The sequence below is a fragment of the Callospermophilus lateralis genome, chromosome 17 (genome assembly GCF_048772815.1).
Source record: "Callospermophilus lateralis isolate mCalLat2 chromosome 17, mCalLat2.hap1, whole genome shotgun sequence".
NCBI lineage: Eukaryota > Metazoa > Chordata > Mammalia > Rodentia > Sciuridae > Callospermophilus > Callospermophilus lateralis.
Genome location: NC_135321.1, coordinates 34,315,381 through 34,336,691, shown reverse-complemented (window position 1 = coordinate 34,336,691; position 21,311 = coordinate 34,315,381). Strand labels below are relative to the sequence as shown.

At 42.1% G+C, this 21,311-nt stretch overlaps 1 protein-coding gene across 5 annotated transcripts in view; it reads left to right on the top strand.

Moving 5' to 3' along the window:
• The window catches only part of Kiaa1328 (KIAA1328 ortholog), a 249,069-nt gene extending 242,330 nt beyond the window's left edge, over nucleotides 1-6,739 (top strand). For 4 of the 5 annotated variants that reach the window (XM_076836586.2, XM_076836585.2, XM_076836589.2 and 1 more), the window contains one exon: nucleotides 4,195-6,739. In XM_076836586.2, coding sequence (XP_076692701.2) covers nucleotides 4,195-4,405 — 211 coding nt within the window. In that variant the 3' untranslated portion in view covers nucleotides 4,406-6,739. The remainder of the gene's footprint in view (nucleotides 1-4,194) is intronic. The other variant, XM_076836590.2, reaches the window with a different exon arrangement.
• Nucleotides 6,740-21,311: the final 14,572 nt, after the last annotated feature.

Here is a 21,311-nt window from a genome sequence, read left to right as displayed (position 1 = left end):
AAAATGAGAATAAAATAAGTTCTTTTTTTTTAATTGTTTTTATTTTTTTCATCTTTCATACATTTGATTCAAGTGAGTTATGCTTTTCCATTTTTACCCCAAATACAAATTGCAGAATCACATCAGTTACACATTCACAATGTTTACATAATGCCATATTAGTGACTGTTGTATTCTGCTGTCTTTCCTATCCCCTACTATCCCCCCTCCTCTCCCCTCCCATCTTCCCTCTCTACCTCATCTGTTGTTGTTCCATTCTCTCCCGCCCCCCCCCTTTCCCCTCACAACCTCATATATGTGATTTCGTATAATGATGTGGGTTTCCTTCCGTTTCCATGCAATTTTCCTTCTCTCTCCCTTTCCCCTCCCATCACTCGTCTCAGTTTAATGTTAATCCTTTCCTCATGCTCTTTCCCCCTGTTCAGTTCTTAGTTGCTCTCCTTAAATCAAAGAAGACATTTGGCATTTGTTTTTTAAGGATTGGCTAGCTTCACTTAGCATAATCTGCTCTAATGCCATCCATTTCCCTGCAAATTCCATGATTTTGTCATTTTTTAGTGCTGCATAATACTCCATTGTGTATACATGCCACATTTTTTTTATCCATTCATCTGTTGAAGGGCATCTAGGTTGGTTCCACAGTCTAGCTATTGTGAATTGTGCTGCTATGATCATTGATGTGGCAGTATCCCTATAGTATGCTCTTTTAAGGTCCTCAGGGAATAGCCCGAGGAGGGCGATAGCTGGGTCAAATGGTGGTTCCATTCCCAGCTTTCCCAGGAATCTCCATACTGCTTTCCATACTGGCCGCACCAATTTGCAGTCCCACCAGCAATGTACAAGTGTACCCTTTTCCCCACATCCTCACCAGCACTTATTGTTGTTTGACTTCCTAATGGCTGCCAGTCTTACTGGAGTGAGATGGTATCTTAGGGTGGTTTTGATTTGCATTTCTCTGGCTGCTAGAGATGGTGTAAAATAAGTTCTTGAGTAGCTAATCAAAACTAAAATATTCCTAAGAAGTACAGATGGATTAAGTTCTTTTAAAAAAAATTGTAGATGGACAGCATTTATTTTTGTATGTGTTACCAAGGATTGAACCCAGTGCCCCACTCATGCTAGGCAAGTGTTTTGCCACTGAGCCACAGCCCCAGCCCTGGATTAAGTTCTTCACTGTAAAAGGAGAAAAGCATGAGTACTGAAAGACTTGCAAATTTGATAGCGTTGAAATAGTGTCTCTTTGATGGCCTCTACTTTCCCTGAAGTGCGAAGCAAGACCATCTGTTTAGGATAAATAGTGAAAAGTGGAAATAAAGAATTTAAAAAAATGTTTAACACTCAAAGTTAGTATATGGAGTACATTTTGAGCATTGACTGAAGGAATAAGAGATATGCTTTATTACGTTTCAAAAGACTTTTGAGTTTAATTAAGTACTCTTTAATAGGGAATTGGTTAAAAAGACTAAAGTGTATCCAGAAGATGAAATAATCTGAAATCATTAAAAATAATGTAAAATATTGCTATGGAAAAATAGTCCCAACATATTAAGTGGAAAAGCAATTTATAGAAATTGTATAGGAGAAGAAATTATGGGTGAAAAATACTTTTCATAATGTTAGAAATACATTATGAATTTCTCAAAGACTATTTGTCCAAAGATTTTAAAAGTTGCCTAGGGAAGAAAATATTAAAACTTAAACCATGAGACTGCTCATTTTTTCAACAAATATGTAACACCTGCCTTGCATCAGATATCTTTACTTCTCACTAGAGATAGCAGCAATAAACAAAATAATTACCCTACCCTTATGAAGCCCACTATACTAGTAAGGGAGATAGATAATTAATATTAAATAAATATTTATATAAAGATATATGTGCATAACATTCTAAATAATACTGAGTGATATAAAGAAAGTAAAATACCATAAATCAGTAACGTGACTATCAAATGATAGTTATTTTGGATAAAGTGACTAATGAAGGCCTTCTTTGAGAAGGTGACATTTAAATAAAAACATTAATGGACAGACAGAATAATCACAATTTAAAAGACCTGCCTAAGCAGAAGGTACAGCACAAGCCAAGGCTCAGAGGGCAATAGCAGGTTTTTAATCTGAGTAAGTAGATTGATGGAGACTAGAATTTGCAGAAAAAAAAAATAAGAGTTCTGTTTTGGGTAGCTTGAAATGTCTATTATATATCTAAGTAGAGATATGAGTAGTGGTTGAGTATGAGTCTAGAACTCAGGGGCAAGGTTGATGTTATGCCTAAACGTTTGGAAGTTATTGACCTATAGATGATAATAAAGGCCACAAGAGTAGACAGGATCACTAAGATATGTGAGCTAAGAATTGAGTCCCGGGACATTCCATCAATTAAAAGGCAAGAGAAGAGGAAGGTGTTGGTGATCTAGAATAGCAGTCAGAGAAGGTCTACTAAAATCACAAAAGATCAAAAAAGGAGTGGGAGGGGGAACTCTGGAATCATGGTTAGCTTCCCATGGAGTACAGCCTATGGAATAGACCATGAAATCAGTTACTTATGTCCAGGCTATTCTTGTACATCATCTCAGACTAGCCCTTTCTTAAATTGGAAGCATGAAGCCAAGTCAAATCAGCAAAGGTTACTACATCTTAGGTTTTATCACATATATCTTTCTAGCTCAGAGGAGAATAGAATTAATGTCACCACAGCCTGGTCAGAATAGGACTGGTAAAGGAGATGAGATAAACCTTCCGCTTATCACTGTTCACAATAAAGCTGTGTTGAAGTCAGCCTCTGTGCCCAGGAAACTCACAAGGCTGGCTCTGTGAGGAACAGAGGCAACATAGTTAATGCTTATGGCTAAAATAGGCCAGGTGTTTCAAAGAGTGCTATTTTATAGATCTGAATAAGTGATATATCCCTTTAAATTATTCAAACATCAAACATTTTCAGCATGGTAAGACCAAACTGATCAACATTATAGCTGCCTATCACATATCACCTCAATAAACTAAAGCACACTGCTCACAGAACATAATCTGATAAAGACACTGTTCTTTTCTGATGTTTATTGCAAAATTCCATAGAAATTCATTTTCATTTTCCTTTATGTCATATGTAATTCTTGTGTTAAATTGGGTGATTTTCAAACTCTTCTTTTTAAAATAAGGTTTGTTGTTTTTTAATCTTCCAAATTATTTGGTCTCTTCTGATAGTAAAAGTATGGTCAATACACTTAATAAATGAAATAAACTAAAGGTAGAACCGAAATCTAAGCCCTGCCTACCACAGACTTTCTGATTCTTCTCCCACAGTGTAATCCATGGTTAAATGTTGCTTCTAGAGAAATGGAATTTTTATGGTAACTGCAGGACCATACAGATAAGCATTTGTACTTTAGATGAATTTTGCAGGAAATATAGCCTGATTACAACTAATTGTACTATTTTAACTAAAATATAGTTGGACACAAACATTTTCTTCTTTTACTTTGGTTATATTTTTTATTTATCATGGTGAAAAGATTGCAGACACACTAGTCTGAGAAGTTAAGAGGTCTTGTCCTAAAAACCCCTTGGCTCTATCAATGACTTGCCCCGTGACTCCATTTCATGTCTACCTCTCTGGACCTTAGTTTTCTCATCTGTAAAATAAGAAAATTATTACAAATTATGTGGAAGACCCATTTCTCATGGGGTAGGCATTGCTAGTGTTTGCCAATACCCATTTCCCTTCCCCTTTTGGTAGAGACATGACTGGTTCTGACCAATCAGATATGACAGTAAGCATTATATCAATTCCAAGTGATGGAAAACCTACATATAATTCCTCAGTCTCTCTGCCCTGCCAAGACGGTAGAGAAGCCCGTATGTTCCAGGGGATAGATCCACTGTCTGCCTGGACTTTTTTTGCAATAAGTTGTATCATTACTGTTATTGTGATTACTTTTCCCATTCCATAGTCTGTCCTCATAAGTTAGAAAGGAATGTTAGGGGTCAGCAGAAGAGCTTACAAGGCAGCAGGGATCTTGTTTTTGAAGTCCTTCTGGTGTTTTCCATCCCTGAAGTTCCCCCAAGGAAGCCTCTTGCACATGATATGACCTGTGTAAGATGGGCTTGCCCTAGACAGCCCACGTCTCCTGGGCTTCTTATATTCTAATGTTCTAATACTCTGATCCTTTGCTGACTGAGTTGTGTGTCTTACAGGTATGAGACATCTCTGTTGGATTTGGTTCAATCTCTGAGTCCAAATTCTGCTCTCAAACCTCAGCCCCACACCTCCAAAGAACCTGTGGCCTGGAATCGCAGTGCTTTTCGACTCAGTTCTCAAAAGTCAACCTGGAAGAAGATGGGGGCACGCAGGACCCCTGAAGACCTGGAAGAGAATCAAATTCTGGAAGATATATTTTTCATTTGACTTAAAAGCACATGCTACAAAATTTGTGGGTTTCTTCACCTACCAATCTAGGATGTTAAATTATTTCATTGCAAAGTGTTGTATCTCTCCTTTTACAGGAAGCTGTCTCACTGGCATCTTGTTATATATTGAATATAGAAATCTTTCTAACAACCCACAATGTTTTGGATCAGACCAATCAGTAGAAACACACTAAAGGGAGGTAGGCCAGGGGATGGTATCTTTTCTAAGCCAAACAGAGATTAAAAATGTAGGGTACTTTCTACATGAGAGACACCATTGCATAGCCAGCATCATTTCAAGAGTATTCCCTCCTCAAGCTTCTGCTAGAAAAGTTGATTCTCTTTTGTACATGAGTAAAATCTTTCCACTCTAAGGTCCCTCAAATATAAAAGCAGCCCTTTGTAACAAGCAATTTCAGAAAGATTTTTTTTTACCTTCTTCATCCTTTTCTCTCACCACCACCTCTATCTAAATATGGTCATTGAATTCTGAAGTTGGACCTGGTACCCCTACCATCACAAGTAACACTGGGGACCAAGTGTCAGTCAGTCTTCTTAGTGGGCTAGAACTTGTATTAAGCCACCCAGCCAATCCTTGGAAACAAGAAGCATTAAATCATATATTTACCTGGGGAAATCAAGTGGACAGACAAGTCTGAAACACTTTTCCTACTAATGTTCAGGTACCCCTTCAGTTTCTCAGGATGAATATAAGCAAGTTCTAGGAATTTCCTGTTTGACCTAAGTGTGAAGTTTGTTCATCCATTACTTGTGCTCTTGTGAACTTGCCATGGTTATATCTGAGGAAGATGGCACTAAAGGGAGAATGGCATCCAGCTGCTACAGGCTGATTAGCTTCCTCTGGCCCTCTCTTGCCCTCCAAGAAGATGAAAGGCCCCCGGTTGGACCAGGCCCTGCATGTGCTCAGTCTACGAAATCCATGCCGAGCAGCCTCCTTGTCTAATTATAGCTACTCCCTTGAAAAGTTGAAAATCATTGCAGATTCCAATTTCCTTTTAAAGTTCACCCCTATAAAAGTAACCAAATCAGTCTTGTCCCATTTCAAAAAGCCTTTGGAATACTGAGCTTTCTTTGGTGTGACAGAAATGGGTAGATGACAAACTGAGAAGCCCTCAGACATTTTCTCAAAGTTAAGTTTCCAGAACTATCATTTCCCTGCCCCATGTGTCAAGACCAGCTCAAGTGTACCTTTTTCCATTAGATCAGCCTAAATACAGTCACCTGTTTTGGACCCTGGTGTCCTCACTATTCTCTGCAGTGAGAGAATTCAGAGGATCAAGGAAAGAATTATTATTTCTGTAAGAGGCTTGCTTACCTTTAGAAGAATCATAAATACAAAAGGCTTTTTTGGGTCACATGCCAGTGAATGGAGTTTAATTGCTTTTTAACCTCCCCTAAATGGGAAACTTGAAGAGAAAAAGATGGATTTTCAGCAGAGCATCAATCAAGACAGTTGTCTTATGCCAAGTCCCCCACCAGTTGCTTTTCTATCCTGTAGATGTTTTATTGGTGTTGGTGTAAGGATTATAGGATGTGGATTTGTATAGAATCTAATATCTCCATGATTAATTCATAATATATGTTAACATTTTAATCTGATTTAAATCTATTTTGAAGTATATATGCAGAAACTTGACGCTTATCTAATTGCAGACTATCCTACTGAGAGAGGATCTAGAACAACAGAACCTTCCCTCCTCCAGTTTGTCTCCCAATAGTGGCTGGTTGGATATTGCTTTCCCAGCCTCTCACTGTTTCCCCGAAGCAAGACTGGATATTTATTGAGGGTGCTACATGTAGTGCTTCCACATTGTCCACCCCAGTACCCACCACCCCATGAGAGAAAAACCAATCAGTGTCTGTAAAATGGAAAAGGACAGAGAATGTCCATTAAAACTCCCTAAGGCCCAAAGTGCTTGAGTTAGAAGGTCAAAGTTAATCAAGGAAAAGGTTTTGCTGATGTCAGCCTTCCAGGAGGCACATTTGTGTTGATCCAAACCCAATCCCCACAGTGGAACTTATTCAGAGCACCCCGAATGTCATGAGGAGAGAGGAACCCTCTCCCCGTGTGGAGCTATTCTTTTTATTTGGCTCTCTGCTTCTAGCACCAAGTTCATCCTGGAGATTTGCTGGCCAGAGACTGTGGGAAGGAGGGGAGCCCTAAGGGAGCAGAGCTGGGTGCAGTCTGCTAAGGAAGGTAGGGGCTTTGTCAGACTCCTCTCAGCTCACACTTTATCCTCAACTCAGTGTGTGTTATTTTAATGTGGGCAAATGTTTATAAATATATGGAATTATAAGCTAATAAATTATCTCTGTGGCTGTTTTCCCCATGTGGTTTTAATACTCAATTATCTCCTTCAACATCCCTCATCAGATCAGTGGTCTATAGCTTGAAAGCAAAATCTGAGCCCCAGGTTAACAAAATATTTTCCTCAGTACTTGTTAAAGCAACAGGAGCTTGTGGTCAAGCAGAAGAAAGGAAATTGTATGCCATGTCATCACATTGACACCAAGCCTCCTATGGGTTCCATGGCTGCTGGATTCAATCTATACACATCTTCAAGTTTCTTTTATGTGCCTATACCCATAGCTTCTCAGCAAGGAAGAATGTCACAGCACTTAGAGACAGGAGACATAGTTCTTCCTAAGTTAGCTTTATATGCTGGAAGAATGGGTGTGAGGGTTTGTGTGCTCGGAATGCTTGGTTCTGAGTTCAGACTCATGGATGCAGCTGGACAGCCAAAGACCCTGTCGTGCCTCCATCCCTCAGAAGCAGAGGTGGGAAGAGCAGAATCATCTCTGAAGCTGAAAATGAAATAAATGAAGTTTTCCCCTATTCTCATAAGGTTACCCTTGAGTCTAGTGACAAAACTGGAATGAGTGATCTTAATGCTCAGGTGAATGACTTGGCAGCCAGAGGACCAACTTCATAGATGAAAGACCAGTTACATGCTTTCGTGGAGTTGCTGTTCAAGCAACAGTTCCTCAGCCCCTAGGGTTCCATTGCTCCATTTGGAAGTGCAACCTTTTAACCTCTCAGGCTTCACCTTGTAACTCTTTTTCTTTCCCTGTCACCTTCACTACACACATAGACATACGCAGAAGTGGTAGCACCTTGCCTTAATCCATTTGTGCCGAAGCTGGGAAGTCTAGGATCAAGACACTGAGCAGTTCCCTTGTCTGGTGAAATTGCACCCTGAAGAAGGGCAGAAGGCTGTGTCTTCTGAAGAAAGGGGAATGGAGGGGATGGAGAAACTCAAAAGTCTACAGGGTTTCTCTTTGGGATAATGAAAATTGTCCTTACCTTGTGATGACGGTGGCATAACTTAATGCTCTAAAGATGGCTAAAGTATATATTTTAAATCAGTATATGTATAAAATGTATTATGTCTAATAAAACCAAAAGAAGAAAAGGAGGGAAGAAGAAGGGGAAAAATAAAAAAAACTATTCATGGCCTTGATGGCTGGCTGGCTAGGAGTGCTGGAAAGTCAGGGGTAAAATCAAGTTGGGCAGGCCAGTAAGGTTGTCTCTGGTTGGCATGCCTGTTTGAAGAGCAAGATAGTGATGCCACATGAAGACTATTTTTTGAGGACCTTAATCCCACTGAGGATTGCCTAAATGACCTCTCTACGCCTCCACCTCTCAATGCCATCACTTTAGCAACTCCTGAACTTTGGAGAAGATACAAACTAGGTAGAAAATGCTGCTAGCCTTTTCTGCCTGTCTCCACCATCAATCTATCACATTCTAGTCACAGAATTCTATGGCTGGATTGGACCTTAGAGCCCATGTAATCCATTACTTCCATTTTACAGATGAAGATAGTTCAGAAAAAAATTTGTCTGAGGTGCCACATCCTATCAGTGTCAGGTCTGGCTGCCAGGTTGATGTCCTCACTGCAGCACGTCACCTACCTGATCTGGTATTCCAAGATGAGCATTTTCAGTGCATTTCACTACCATCTCTCAGGAGGGAGCCCTCAAAGACCACTTGAGCCATGGTAACATATTCGTTCCTCAGGAGATCTGAAGGTTGGTGATCCTCAAGGATTATATGCCTCTGCCTGTACCTTCTTTCTGTCTTCAGAAGTGAAGGACATGGGAAGTCTATCTAAAGTATATTCCCAGGGAAAAGAGATACATCTCCAGATGTGATTGTCTTCTCTAAACAATGAGGCTGTTATAGTCCTAGTGAAGACCTCTTCTGAAAAAAACTAAGACCAAAATGAGGTGAGGCCCCCCCTTGGGTGGAGGAAATGGTAGCTATTTTTGTAGAAGTAAACCAGTAGGTGGGTACTTGAGTCCAGTAGGAACAATCACTAGCATATATTGCCAGTGTGGCAACCAGCCACACTCTGTGACCTTCCAGATCTCAAGGCTGGTCCTCAGGTCCTCATCAGTGCTGTGGTCAGCTAAATGCCCCTCCCACTGGGCTCAGCATCGTGTTAGATGCTGTTGACCCCTCTGGGGAAGTGGCTAACTGTATGAGCAATGAAACCAAGTGGTACAAATCTCACTAGCACTAATTATTAACTGAACGATCTTAGGCAAAATAGTCACCACATTGAATGTAAGTTTCTACATCTGAAAAATGGGAATGATGGTGCATACTTCTCACAGTTTGGCTGAGGCAAAACACCAAACTCTCCAAGCCATGTCCTTATCTATGACAAAGGGATAATGCCACCCAGGGTTGCTAGGTGAATTAAATGAAATAAAGTGTCTACAGACTTTACCTCACACTTGGTAGGCACTCATAGATAAAATACAATGAGATAATGTTATGGGAAGGGCCTACAAATGCTGGATAGAAGACAAAGCTTCAAACTTGGGAATTTTTTTAATTGGTGTTCTTAGTTATACATGACAGTAGAATCCATTTTGATAAAATTATACAAGCGTAGGATATATCTTATTAAGACTCCATTAAAATTTTAATAACAATAAAATAAGAGCCATCAGTGAATTTTCCAGTGGCTGGCAGCAGGCTATAAGTACTGTGGTTTCAGGATAGCAGATTCTGGGCTACATTTACTTAAGTTTTATGGCAGAGGAAAAGAAGAAAGAGGGGTTTGACATAGACTTGGAAAGAGTGTCTCTAAAACAGAGTGGAAGGTGACTTTATGGGAAAGTGCAGAAGTTGAGTACTCATTGGCAGACAAGATGGATTTGAACAAATGGTGAAGAGGTCATGGCTAACAGGTGAGATGAGATACTAGTAGAGAAGGTATGGAAATAAGCTGAGAGGTTGAGCCCAAATTGTGCAGAATGCTAAGTATCAGGCAGTGAAGTATTTTATCCTTCAAGCAATGAAAAGCCATAAAAGATTTTGACATGTCCAAATAGAAAGTCAATTAAAGGTCAGCTAGGGCTAAGGGAATGGAGGGTTTGGAGGGGATGGAGAAACCCTAAAGTCTACAGGGTTTCTCTTTGGGATGATGAAAATTGTCCTAATCTTGTGCTGATGGTGGCATAATTTAATGCTCTAAAGATGGCTAAGGTATATATTTTATATCAGTATATTATATAAAATACATTATGTCTCATAAAACCAAAAGAAATAAAGGAGGGAAGAAGAAGGGGAAAAATGAAAACACTATTCATGGCCTTGATGGCTGACTGGCTAGGAGTACTGGAAAGTCAGGGGTAAAATCAAGTTGGGCAGGCCAGAGAGGTTGTCTCTGGTTGGCATGCCTGTACACGCAACATACATGAATCTGCTTAATAAGAACTGGCACATAAACCTATATGTGCACTCTGATAATTTATTTCCCAACATGGGATGCATGTAAGTGTGAAGAAAGGAGCTCCTAGGATGTGTAAAAACTGGGAACTACTGTTAAAGAACAAAGAGAAAAGGCATGGACAGGAAGAATTTGTGGTGAGGGAAAAATTTTGTGGGGTGGTGACTAAGAATGATAGAATTATCCAGAACAAGATCAAAAGCCTAGACCCCACATGAGGAAGGCAGGAATACAAACATCAAGCATGTGGCATGGAAGCCAGCAGGTATCAGGAAGAAAACAGCTCTTACCATGTACCATAGTCCTGTGTGCCACCTCCCTCAATCCTTATGAGATGGGCCTCTTTTCATAGATTTTTAAAATTATTTAAATATATGGGTTTTTCTTGTAAGCCTTCTCAAACCCTTCATTGACTACACACCTAATACATAAAGGTGATTTATTTTACACCCAATAATAAAAATGAGGCTTAGCAAGATTTGCCAAGTTTGTCAGCTATTAAGAAGTAAAATTCAAACTCATAAATTGGTAGGATCATTATTCCCTTCTTCCCCTGTCTTCCCTATTTCCAGACAATCTCTAAAAGCATCAAGACACATTCTATTTTGTGTCTTTTTTCTTTTTTTTACTGTAGTACCAGGGATTGAACCTAAGGGCACTCTAGCAATGAGCTACAATCCTCAGTCATTTTATTTTTTCTTTTGAGATGGTCACAGTAATTTACTGAGGCTGGCCTTGAATTTGCTATCTTTCTGCCTCAGCCTTCTGAGTCTGAGATTATAGGCAAGCACCATGGACCTAGCTCATTTTCTATTTTTCAAACCTACCCACTTCTCTGTGTCACTGCTAACATTTCTCTTGTATATCATTAGTCTTTCTTTCCAAAGGACCTGGATTCATCCTAGAGCATGTGATCATCTCTGCTTTACTCTTATTTTTTTAATATTTATTTTTTAGTTGTGAGTGGATACAATACCTTTATTTTATTTTTATGTGATGCTGAGGATCAAACCCAGTGCCTCACGCGTGCTAGGTGAGCACTCTACCTCTGAGCCCCAACCCCAGCCCCAGCCCCTTACTCTTATTTTTAAAATAAGTGGAGATCATAACTTACTTATTCAGGGCTATTGTGAAGGGTAAGTAAACTAGTGTATGGAGAGTGCTCAGTGCAGAATATAAAAAGCTCTCAATGAAGGCACCTATTCCAGTTTTATTCTCCAAGAAGCTACCAGGGTCATCATATCATGTCATACCCCAGAAGAACGTGTATTTCCTTTTGCCTTTGAGATTCTGGCCTTGTGAGCATAGTCCTCAGGACTCTTCATGACTTGATAACTGCAGTCTTCAGACCTCCAGCCCCTTCTTTTCCCACATTCTTTCTCTGCAGAGTGTGCTCCAGCCACCCTGAACTTCCATCGCAAGTTCCTAAAAGCACGGTTCTTCAACTGACCTCCTTATGAGCATCCTAAGCCTTTATCACAGCATTTATTGTGCTAGAATTTACTGATGTGACTCCTCTTTGGATTGAAAGCCTCAAGATGGCCAGAATGTGATATAAGTCTTATTCATCAATAATTCCTCAGAACTCAGCATTATTCCTGGCACCTTGTAAGCCCTTAATCATTCTTTTTCAGATAGGTAGATAGGTGGGTGCGTGGGAAGGGATAAATGAAATGTCTATGGCTTCCAAATACAGTGCTTTTTGTACCACCCCAGACTGCTCACAGCTCTCAACAGAGAAGTTAATGAGGGCCATACTGAGACGCAACTGGGGAAAGAAGGGGCTTGGGGACACCTCTTTTGCTCCCTCCACAGTGACTTATATTTTCTCTTTCAAATTTAAGATTTGGAACTTCCCTGCATAAAATACCAAAGGACTTCCCAGTGCTCACAGAGCACAGAGCATATCCCTTAGAGAAATTCTTGGGACTCTCGGGCTGTCTCTCCTTTGTCATCTCCCTCCGTCTCTACTCCCTCTGCTCCTCACTTCCATAGGCTGACCACCCTGCAAAGACATCCTGCTATTTCCTGCCTGTGTGATTTTTCCAGGTACCTCTCTCCAGGGTGAATTTTTTCAGACTTCATTGTCACTATCTGCATGATGTTTTTCTAGCCTCTCAAGCTTTGTATACTCCTGGGTCCAATAATACCACGTAGGGCCTTGTAAGGCCTACTTCACTTGGTGCCATATTGTTTTGTGCATGGTTTGTTTTTCCTACTAGAATGCTAAGTGTCCAAACCAACATAGAATCTCCTTGGAGAACCCAGCCTCACCACTTGTGAGCTGTGGAAATTTAGGCAAAGTTACTTAAACCTTCTGAACCTCAGATATAATAATTTATAAAATCACTTGTAAAAGTAAAGGTGATAATTCTACCTTATGGATTTAGTGCCTGGACTGCTGCTAGCCCTAGGAACTAGACCAGAAAAAAATCAGAATGATGCTGTCAAAGTGCCCATGAAAGTGGGGCTGCCAGGGTGTCCAGGAAAGTCAGAGGGGCTGCTTGGAACACAGAGAAACCAGAAGGCCCAGGAGCAAGAAGCAGTGTTAGTGTGTGGGAGAAAATAGAAGAAGCTAAAGACCTGTCCCCGTGTGAAAGGCAGACAGGGCATCAGAACTGTCCTCTTCCTCCCCTGAATCCCCAGCTAGACAGCCTTGGCTGACACCTCTGTGGCACCATCACACAGCCACGGCCTGACCTCTGCGAGGGTGCCCTGTTGCCCTTCCCCTGTTAGGAAACTGTGGTTGCCCCTCCTTGATTCTTTCAGGTGCCACCCCACCTTGCCCTTCTCCCACTATCCTCCATCCACTTTTAAATCCCCTCAGTCCAGTGCTGAGATGCGGGAGCCAGAGGAAGGAAAGATGGACCGTCTTGCTGCTGCCAAGTAAGATGGGATGAACTTTAGAGCGCGTTTTCCATGTTCTCCTCCCCGCTGCAAGTGATTTAAACTTGTTGGATTTATATAACATTGGGAAATAGTAAACTGTGTAAATTTGCTATGTTTTCCGAGGACAGTTATTTATGGAGGGGCATTTTTAACTCAAGTACTAGAGTGTTAAATCATTATAATAAATTCATGCTATTCAGACTTTCTTACATTGTAATAAATTTTTTTCTAAGCATGAATGAGGAGATCCATGATTCCTCTAATATACCATTATGTATTTCTTCTCAAAATGACACAGCTTACTACATCAAGTTGGAGGATAATAGAAGGAGATTTACTGTGTTGGAGGGAAAAGTTGAGCAGTGCTGAGAGTGAGAAGGTTCTTAGGAGTCACGGTGTCAAGCAGAACTCCTACCTCTTTGTGGGCTTGTGCTCCAGATGGGAGGAGAAGCCATGCCAGGGGCACACCTGGCTGGCATAGCAGCCCCTCAGCCTCCCACCCATGCTTTGAGCAGATAAATGGAGCCAGAGACCTCAGTGGTCTTCTGTCACAACCTATCAAGAGTCAGGTGTCAAAGTAGGGCTCTGGTAGTAAAAAAAAAAACTGTCTCTCCATGATGACAAATCTGTGCCTAAAGCATCAGTCTGGGTGAAGTTCTGTCTTCATAGAGTTCTCCCACCTCCCTCACTGCTCACCTGGGAACTGACATGGACCATAAGATTCAGAGTTTTCATCAAATTCTCAAGGGATCTTTGATCCAAAAAATTCAGAAATCACTGGGCTTGAGTGAGCACCGAAGAATTTTCTCACTATCTACAATGTGTTTGGTCAAGTGCAATGACACAGGTTCCTAACTTCCAGCAACATATGTTACAGCAAGGCAGAAAGTCAAGTTGAACTGCAATTAGAATTTCCTGGAATAAATACAATGAGAAATCCAAACAGCAACCCCTTCCCATGCAGAGGAGCAGTAGTTTAAAGGCATAGAGACAAGGACCCTCAAGGTGAGTGAGCTCATGAACAGCCTTGAAAGATAATTTTGATATTTAAACCTTGAAGAGCAGTGGGTTCCAGTGGGAAGAAACCTGCATAGAATGCATAGCTTCCTTGGTTCAGGTCCTTGCTCTGCCAGTATAACTGTGTGTCACTGTCCAGTTCCCTTCACCAGTCCAAACTATCTATCTGCAATCACTATCTGCACAATGTTGATAGCATGCATAATCCACCTGTCTTTGCCCTGTCTGGCTCACAGTCTATATGGTGGTCAGATGAAAGATGTCCATGTACCTTCTGGGTAGACAGCTGCACAGGGCATTATACACTTGCTGTGCTCTCATGGTGTATCTGAAGGCTGGCAAGGGGCAGCAAGCCCTTTTGAAGCATGGAGAAAGCAGGAGATCCCATGACAGCCAAGAAGAACTGGGCCTACCCACTCCCAACCATTGCTGCTTCCCTGCTGACTGCCACCACCTTAGGCAGTCCACACTGCCACATCCCAATTTCAGAGTGCCATCTACCTCTGTTTCTCCCACCAGATGTAACTTCATTGTCCCATGCAAGGTCTTGGCTTCTGGAGACCTCTGTGATTCTCTAGACCCCAGCAGGAACAACCAAGAGCTGGGACCTCTGAGCTGTGGCCTACATGGTCTTCTTCCTTAATTGGGGTGCCTATGGGTAGCTCGCCACACTTCTTTCTTCCCTCTGTACCCCAGACTCCACTCCCCACCTTCACATCTGTGCCTTCTCTCTTCTGAACAGAATTACTGATGAAATAGTTTTCTTTGGCTCCTGGGAGAGAGGGATGAGATGGACATTGCCATCTCTTTCTGAGCCAGGGCTAGTTAGTGTTTCCTGAATGAGTTGGTCACAGGAAAAAAAAAACAAACAGTATCCTCCAGGATACTGTCCAGGACATAAGCACCTTATGTCTGAGTTTGGGGTTTCACTTTTTGGGTCACTCAGCATGTGACCTGGAGGTTATCCCTAAAATTCTTGGTCCAATTGACTGCTAGCTGTCACCAGGCTGTCCCAGCTAATGTTCAGAGAAAAAACTGTACAAAGAATTCCTGCAGCTTGCACCCATGTGCCCTGAAGTGAATATTTTAATTCATTTGCTCTGTCATTCACTGTTTCTGACACAAAGACCCATACAATTACTTTTTTTTCCTCAAAATATTTGAAATTAATTGCAGGCCTAAGCTTCTCTTTCAGCATGTATTTCCCGAAAATAAAGATAGGCTTTACATAACCACAGTACAATGATCAAAATCAGGAAGTTAATACTAATATAGCACCATTAGCTAATCTAACCTATTGATCTTATTTACATTTTGTCAAAGATTGTACTAATTAATATCCCTGACAAACAACAAAACAACAAAAAAATTCTAGCCAAGAATCCAGTCCAGGATCACAAGTTGCAGTTGGTTGTCATTTTTCTTTAGATGAATACAAGTCATTTATTTTATAGTCTGTTACCCAGTTTGGGTTTGCCTGATTTTTCCTAATGATTAGATTCAGGTTATGCATTTGCAATAAGTGGTGCAGCGTCCTCAGTGCATCAGAACAAGGATCCTTGGTAGCTTTGTTAGATTCTTAGTGATAATTTTGATCACCTGGTTAGGGTGGTGGTGGTCAGGTTTCTCCACTAAAATAACTAACTTTCCCTTGGTCTCTTGTAACTATCTTGTGAGAGATACGTGAAAAACTATGTAGATGCTGCTTCTCACCTGCCTTTACCCATCCATTGATGACTGGGCACATTTCATTTAAATCCTTAGTCTTCTCCTGGCCCCTCCCTATTCTCTTCCACTAGCCTAGCACTAGGAGGGGGGCTGGAAAGGAGACAATTTACTTTCACTTTGTGTCTCCAGGGCCTTCAGCTGAGACTGGAGCTACAAATTCTGAACAACATAGAACAGCATGTGAGCCAGGGCCATTAAAAGGAGCTCCACTTTGGGAACAACAGGAGGACAGAAGATAGATGCTCAGTTTGAGGTAGAGTCCTCTGAAGTAGATGGACCTTGGACTCTGGCTTAAGAATTTGAATGGTCAGCAATCTGGAGTAGCATAAGGATCTGTGCCCATAAGCCAACTCTCAAGGGCCCAATAGGCCCTGCCTCCAATGTCCATCTTCCCAGGAGCTCCCGGAATAGCAGAAGACCAGAACCACCCAGGTTTCTTTTGATCCCTAATCTGAATTGGGGCAAAGTGGAACAGAAGGGCCTTGCCAAGGATATGCCAGGCATGGTTACTTCAGAAGGGGCTCACGGACAGCATCCCCCCAACCTCAGTTCTTCTCATGCAGTCAGTTAACATCATCAAGCAGCTATTCTGTGCCAGGCACTAACATTAATGCTCAAGCAGTTCTTGATTGATTCAAAGGATGGATGCCTTGAGCCCAGAGTGCTAAGGTCACAAGTTTCTCCACTAAGATCACAACACACAGGGCAAGGCAGCAAGTGTCTTCTACCCAGAATCAAGAGCAGAATAAAATGGTGGGTGAAGCACTGTGCTTAGTCCTCTCATTCAGAGTGAGTCTAATCTGAAGGGTAAGGCTGTGAGCACCCACCTGGTATGTCTCCTCCTCTGCCCTCTCTCTTCATTGCTCCCTCCCAGCTCTTGGCAGAGAACTCCAGGTGCACTGGAGTTGGGCCAAGTCTTTGAGAATCAAGACAGCTTCTCACTCTGTCCTGCACTTAGGCTGTGTACTTTTATTCGGGGCTTGAAAATGCAACCAGGCTTTTGAGACACAAGTCATACATGGACCCACAATAGGGAGCCTCTTACACAGTAATATGGTGACTCTCAACTCAAGATCTGCCATCAGGAGGACCTGGGCTCAACTCCCAGCTCTGCTCTTCACCATGGGATCTCTGCACTCCATTTCAGTTCATCTACACCAAGGGGCCAGGGCTGTCAGGAAGAAAACTGGGATGGTTGGTGACGATTGATCCGTTAGTGGACTGGTTTTAAACAAGCCCTGTACTTTCCCACAGCAAAATCCCTTCCCAGCTATGACATCCTGCATTTCTACAGACAGTCTGGAGTCCTTTGTTCCTCCACATGCTCCACCCTCAAGTCTACTTACCACCTACCTGTTCACCCTCCAACACTGGCCCAGGTGTCTCGTCCTCCCCATTTGTTTACCCTCCTCTGGGCTGCCCGGGCTCCTGCACATTCTACTATTCTATTCTGTGATGAATTGTCTTTTGTCAGGAATCTCATATGGGGCAATGGGTACAGCTGATTTTTTTTTTTCTGACTCCATTACTTTCTTGCAGTGTGATTTAGGGCAAGTTACCTACCTTGTCCAACCTGATTTTTCATCAGTAAAAGGAAGTTGATGGCAGAACCTTGTGGAATTACTTTCAGTATTAGAGATGACACCATAACATACCTTTTACTGTGCCCAAAAGGTGGCTTCTTGTGCGCTGTCTTCATCTCTTCTTCTCTAATCCTTAGTACAGTGCTGATATTTGGGTACATACACCATAAATATTGGTTGAGCAAGTTAGGGAACAAATAAACTCTCCCATCCCAAGGCAATTTTCATTTTAAAATGAAAATAAAAGAAAACCTAATGATGGGATCCAAGGTCCTGAGCAGGATTAGAGTACAGGGAGGAGTTGGGCAGGTATATTGTGTCTGCCCAGTGGCCCTCATGTCTGTTATATGGGCTGCCAGGAGCCCACATCTTGCTTGTCCAGAGTGAAAATGACTCACAGTGGCCTTGCTTATGAAGCCCCTCTCTGGTCTCCAAGAAGAAAGCAGAGAATTGAAGGGAGACCAGAATGGCAGCTCTGGTCTCCTGATTTCCTGCCACCCTGATGACCATGGCCCCCAGAGTTTGGCCCCAGGAAGAGGGAAGGCTGAGAGGTGATGGCAAAGGTGAGTCACTTTGGAGACTCTGAAGACAAGAGGCATATTCACATCTCAATCAGAGATGGTTAACATGACCTTTTTATCCTAAGTGATGGAGTCTGCATTGATTTTAATAATTTGCTCAGGCTTTTCTCCATATTTCAATGTCCTGGGAAATAAAGCTGTCATAGCCCAAAAAGCTTTCAGATTTCAGGTAGCTGAGAAAATGTTAGGAAATATTACATTTATTTCAATTTAATTTCCTCTCCTTGTTAATAAGAAAAACTAATTAGGTATTTAGGATTTTTTTCTCATCCTAAACAAACACTGTCCCATTTCTCCCTACCACTAGCAGGTGCAACCAGAGAGGAGAAACTGTGCACCTACTAACAACATGTCTAGTAACTTGTGGCTCAGATAATCAGAGAGAGAAGGGAAGAAGCAGGTTGGCACCCCAGGCAACACAATGCTGCCATTTCTTAAGAGAAAAATGGGGAATGTTAAGGGAAAAAAGTAGAAGAAGGGAGGTGGGAGACATGAAATAAGAGTTGGAGGGGTGCAATTGTGACAGCATGTATAACCAAGGGGGAAGTTGCAGTCCCAGGGAAACAGGAGGTAGAGACCAGCAGCACAGTTACATAGACAGAACTGGGTTTCAAATCTGGGCAATCTCATCAAGGGATCTAACCTCACTAAGCCACCATTTTCTCAGGGATTATGACACCTACATCATAGACTTACTGTGAGAATTATATGAGATTCTAATTAGTGGCTATTTTAATATTTATTTTTTAGTTTTAGTTGGACACAACATCTTTATTTTATTTTTATGTGGTGCTGAGGATCGAACCCAGTGTCTCATACATGCTAGACAAGCACTCCACCACTGAGCCACAACCCAGCCCTAATTAGTGACTCTTAACACTGTCTAGCTCAGTGAAAACACCAGTAAACAGCTATGTCCATGCCTCAGAGTGGAGCCACAATGGTGTGACAGAGAGCCCCCAATCCTCTCTGTCAGGGGTCCCCACATAATTGCTGCCTAGTTCTACATCTTCACACTTTCATGAGGATGGAACTGAATTCCTGCCACCAACACACCCCACATCCCTACATTTAAAGACCATGGTAAACAAGAAAAACTGGGAATGTTGGTTGCCTCTAGGGACAGGAATGGGTGACTAGATTCAGGCATGGGAATACTTCATTGTATCATTTTTCTTACTTTTTGAATATGCGAATACATTGCCTATTCAAAAAGTTGGGTAAAAATGTTAAGTGCAAGGACCAAATTAGTAGGAAGCCTGAGGCCATGTGAATCAGAAGGAAGAGGCTACAGACAGCAGCAGCCACAGCAGCATTGGGAATGCACTTGGGAAAAAGAAAGGGCAAAGAGGGCAGACGTGGCAAGGGATCATCAGTTAATTGGGGTCTGTGGAAAAGAGCAGGGAGATTCAGAGGCATGTGTACCTCAACATGACAGGAATCCTCCAGGAGTGGCATGGGATGACTGGACGTCACAGAAAAATGAGCTAAGTGTCCTGCTCAAGTTCAAGCTGCTTCAGTTACGCTGGGCATTGTCATTGGAGTATAGGAGAAGAGGAGAAGCTCACAGCCTGAACCATCCATTTTGAGTACCTGTGCTATAAAAAGAAATTCGCAGAGTCCTTGGGGGAGGAATGGAGCTGTTTGTGGCTGTATCTCGTTTACTTCTCAGCAATTTGGGGATGGTATTATCCCTTTTTAGAGATAAGGGAACTGAGTTTCAGAGAAGTTAAACAACTTGTCCAAAATGATGCAGAAAGTATTGGAAAAAACTAGGGTTTGAGTCCTGGTCTGGAGTCTAAGCCCATGCTTTTTTAGTCTGAGACACTAGCCTCTCCACAGCCTCTACTAATCTGGGCACCTCTTCGAAGGTAGAAGCAGCGGTGCAGAGGTTCAGAGTTCCCTGAAGAGGTGAACAGTTAGGCTGGCAGGAGGAAGAAGCTGGGGTGATAAGGAGGGGCCTGGGAGCTGGTTTTGGCTCTAGCACTAGGCTGGTCTCAAGGCAGCCAAAGTATTGAGGACCTGAGACTGGAGTAATGGGGGGACACATAACCAAAAGGAGCAGCAGCCACAGCAGCATTGGGAATGCACTTGGGGAAAAGAAAGGGCAAAGAGGGCAGATGTGGCATGAGATCATTAGCTAACTGGGGTCCATGGAAAAGAGCAGGGAGATTCAGAGGCATGTGTACCTCAACATGACAGGACGGCTTAGGGAATCAAGCAAGGTCAGTAGAGGGAGAGATTGCCAAGTTAAAGCAAGGAGCTTATACGTGTATACTCTCATGGGGAGGGAGGTGTTGATTACACACTTATTCCAAATGTAACATTAGTACCACTAAAAAGTCATCTTTGGAACATGCCTTAAGTCATCTATAATTTGTCCACACAGGCAGAAAATCCACATTGATTCAGATGTGACTGTGGGAAGTTTATTAAAGGTGGTTCATCAATAGCAGCTAATAATTTTTGTTGGAGAATGGACTCTATTTTGGAAAATAGCCAACTCTGATGCTGTTGTCCCTGAGCTCACTGTCCACATGTCCCTTCATCCACCCTACCAGATAGACAGGATGGGTTCAGCCTAATGTAATTTAAACATGGTCCCTGAAGTCCTTGTGCCCTGAAAAGCTGCAGATTTGCCCATACTGGTAACAGCAGCTCTGGAAGATAGAGGCTGGGCAATGTGGGCCAATGGGGAGGCAGTGACATGTACATGTCCCATGCTATTTGGTGTGTGTATGAGGGGCAGGATCCTGCACAGAGTCAGATCTGTCTTCCCTCCCCTAGGCATCCAAAGGGGATTTCAGCCATTAAATGAAATAATTCAACAAACATATTCAAGTGAACATCAAAAAGAGAAGGGAGAGGAGAAGGGAGAGAAGAAAATAGTGAGGGAGAAGTTATGACACAAGTGATAGAGGCAAGCACTACAAGTACTTTGGAAGTGCTACTGGGGTAGGTTCAGTCACCCTGAGTCACCAGGAGGCATACCTAACCTAGGAAAAGACTGTAGAGAGGCCGCATTGGCTAGACGCCCCCTAACCATTAGATCTCAATACAAGATCACTGAAGGCTAACTGAGGCACCTACCAATGAAACAATTAGTATCTGGCGTATGCATCAAACTGATTCATGAACTGATGTGTGCTAAAGTTAAGGGGCGGGCATATGGGGGTTCATTATGCTGGTATCTTTACTTTGGATTATTATGCTTGAAATAACAAATTTGTAATTATAAGTAAAAGGTCTCTTACAAATGGGAGCGCTATGAAGGAGCCACATGCCCAGGTAGGATACTAGCAGAGGAACGTAAACCCAAGAACAAGCAGGAATCCATGAGA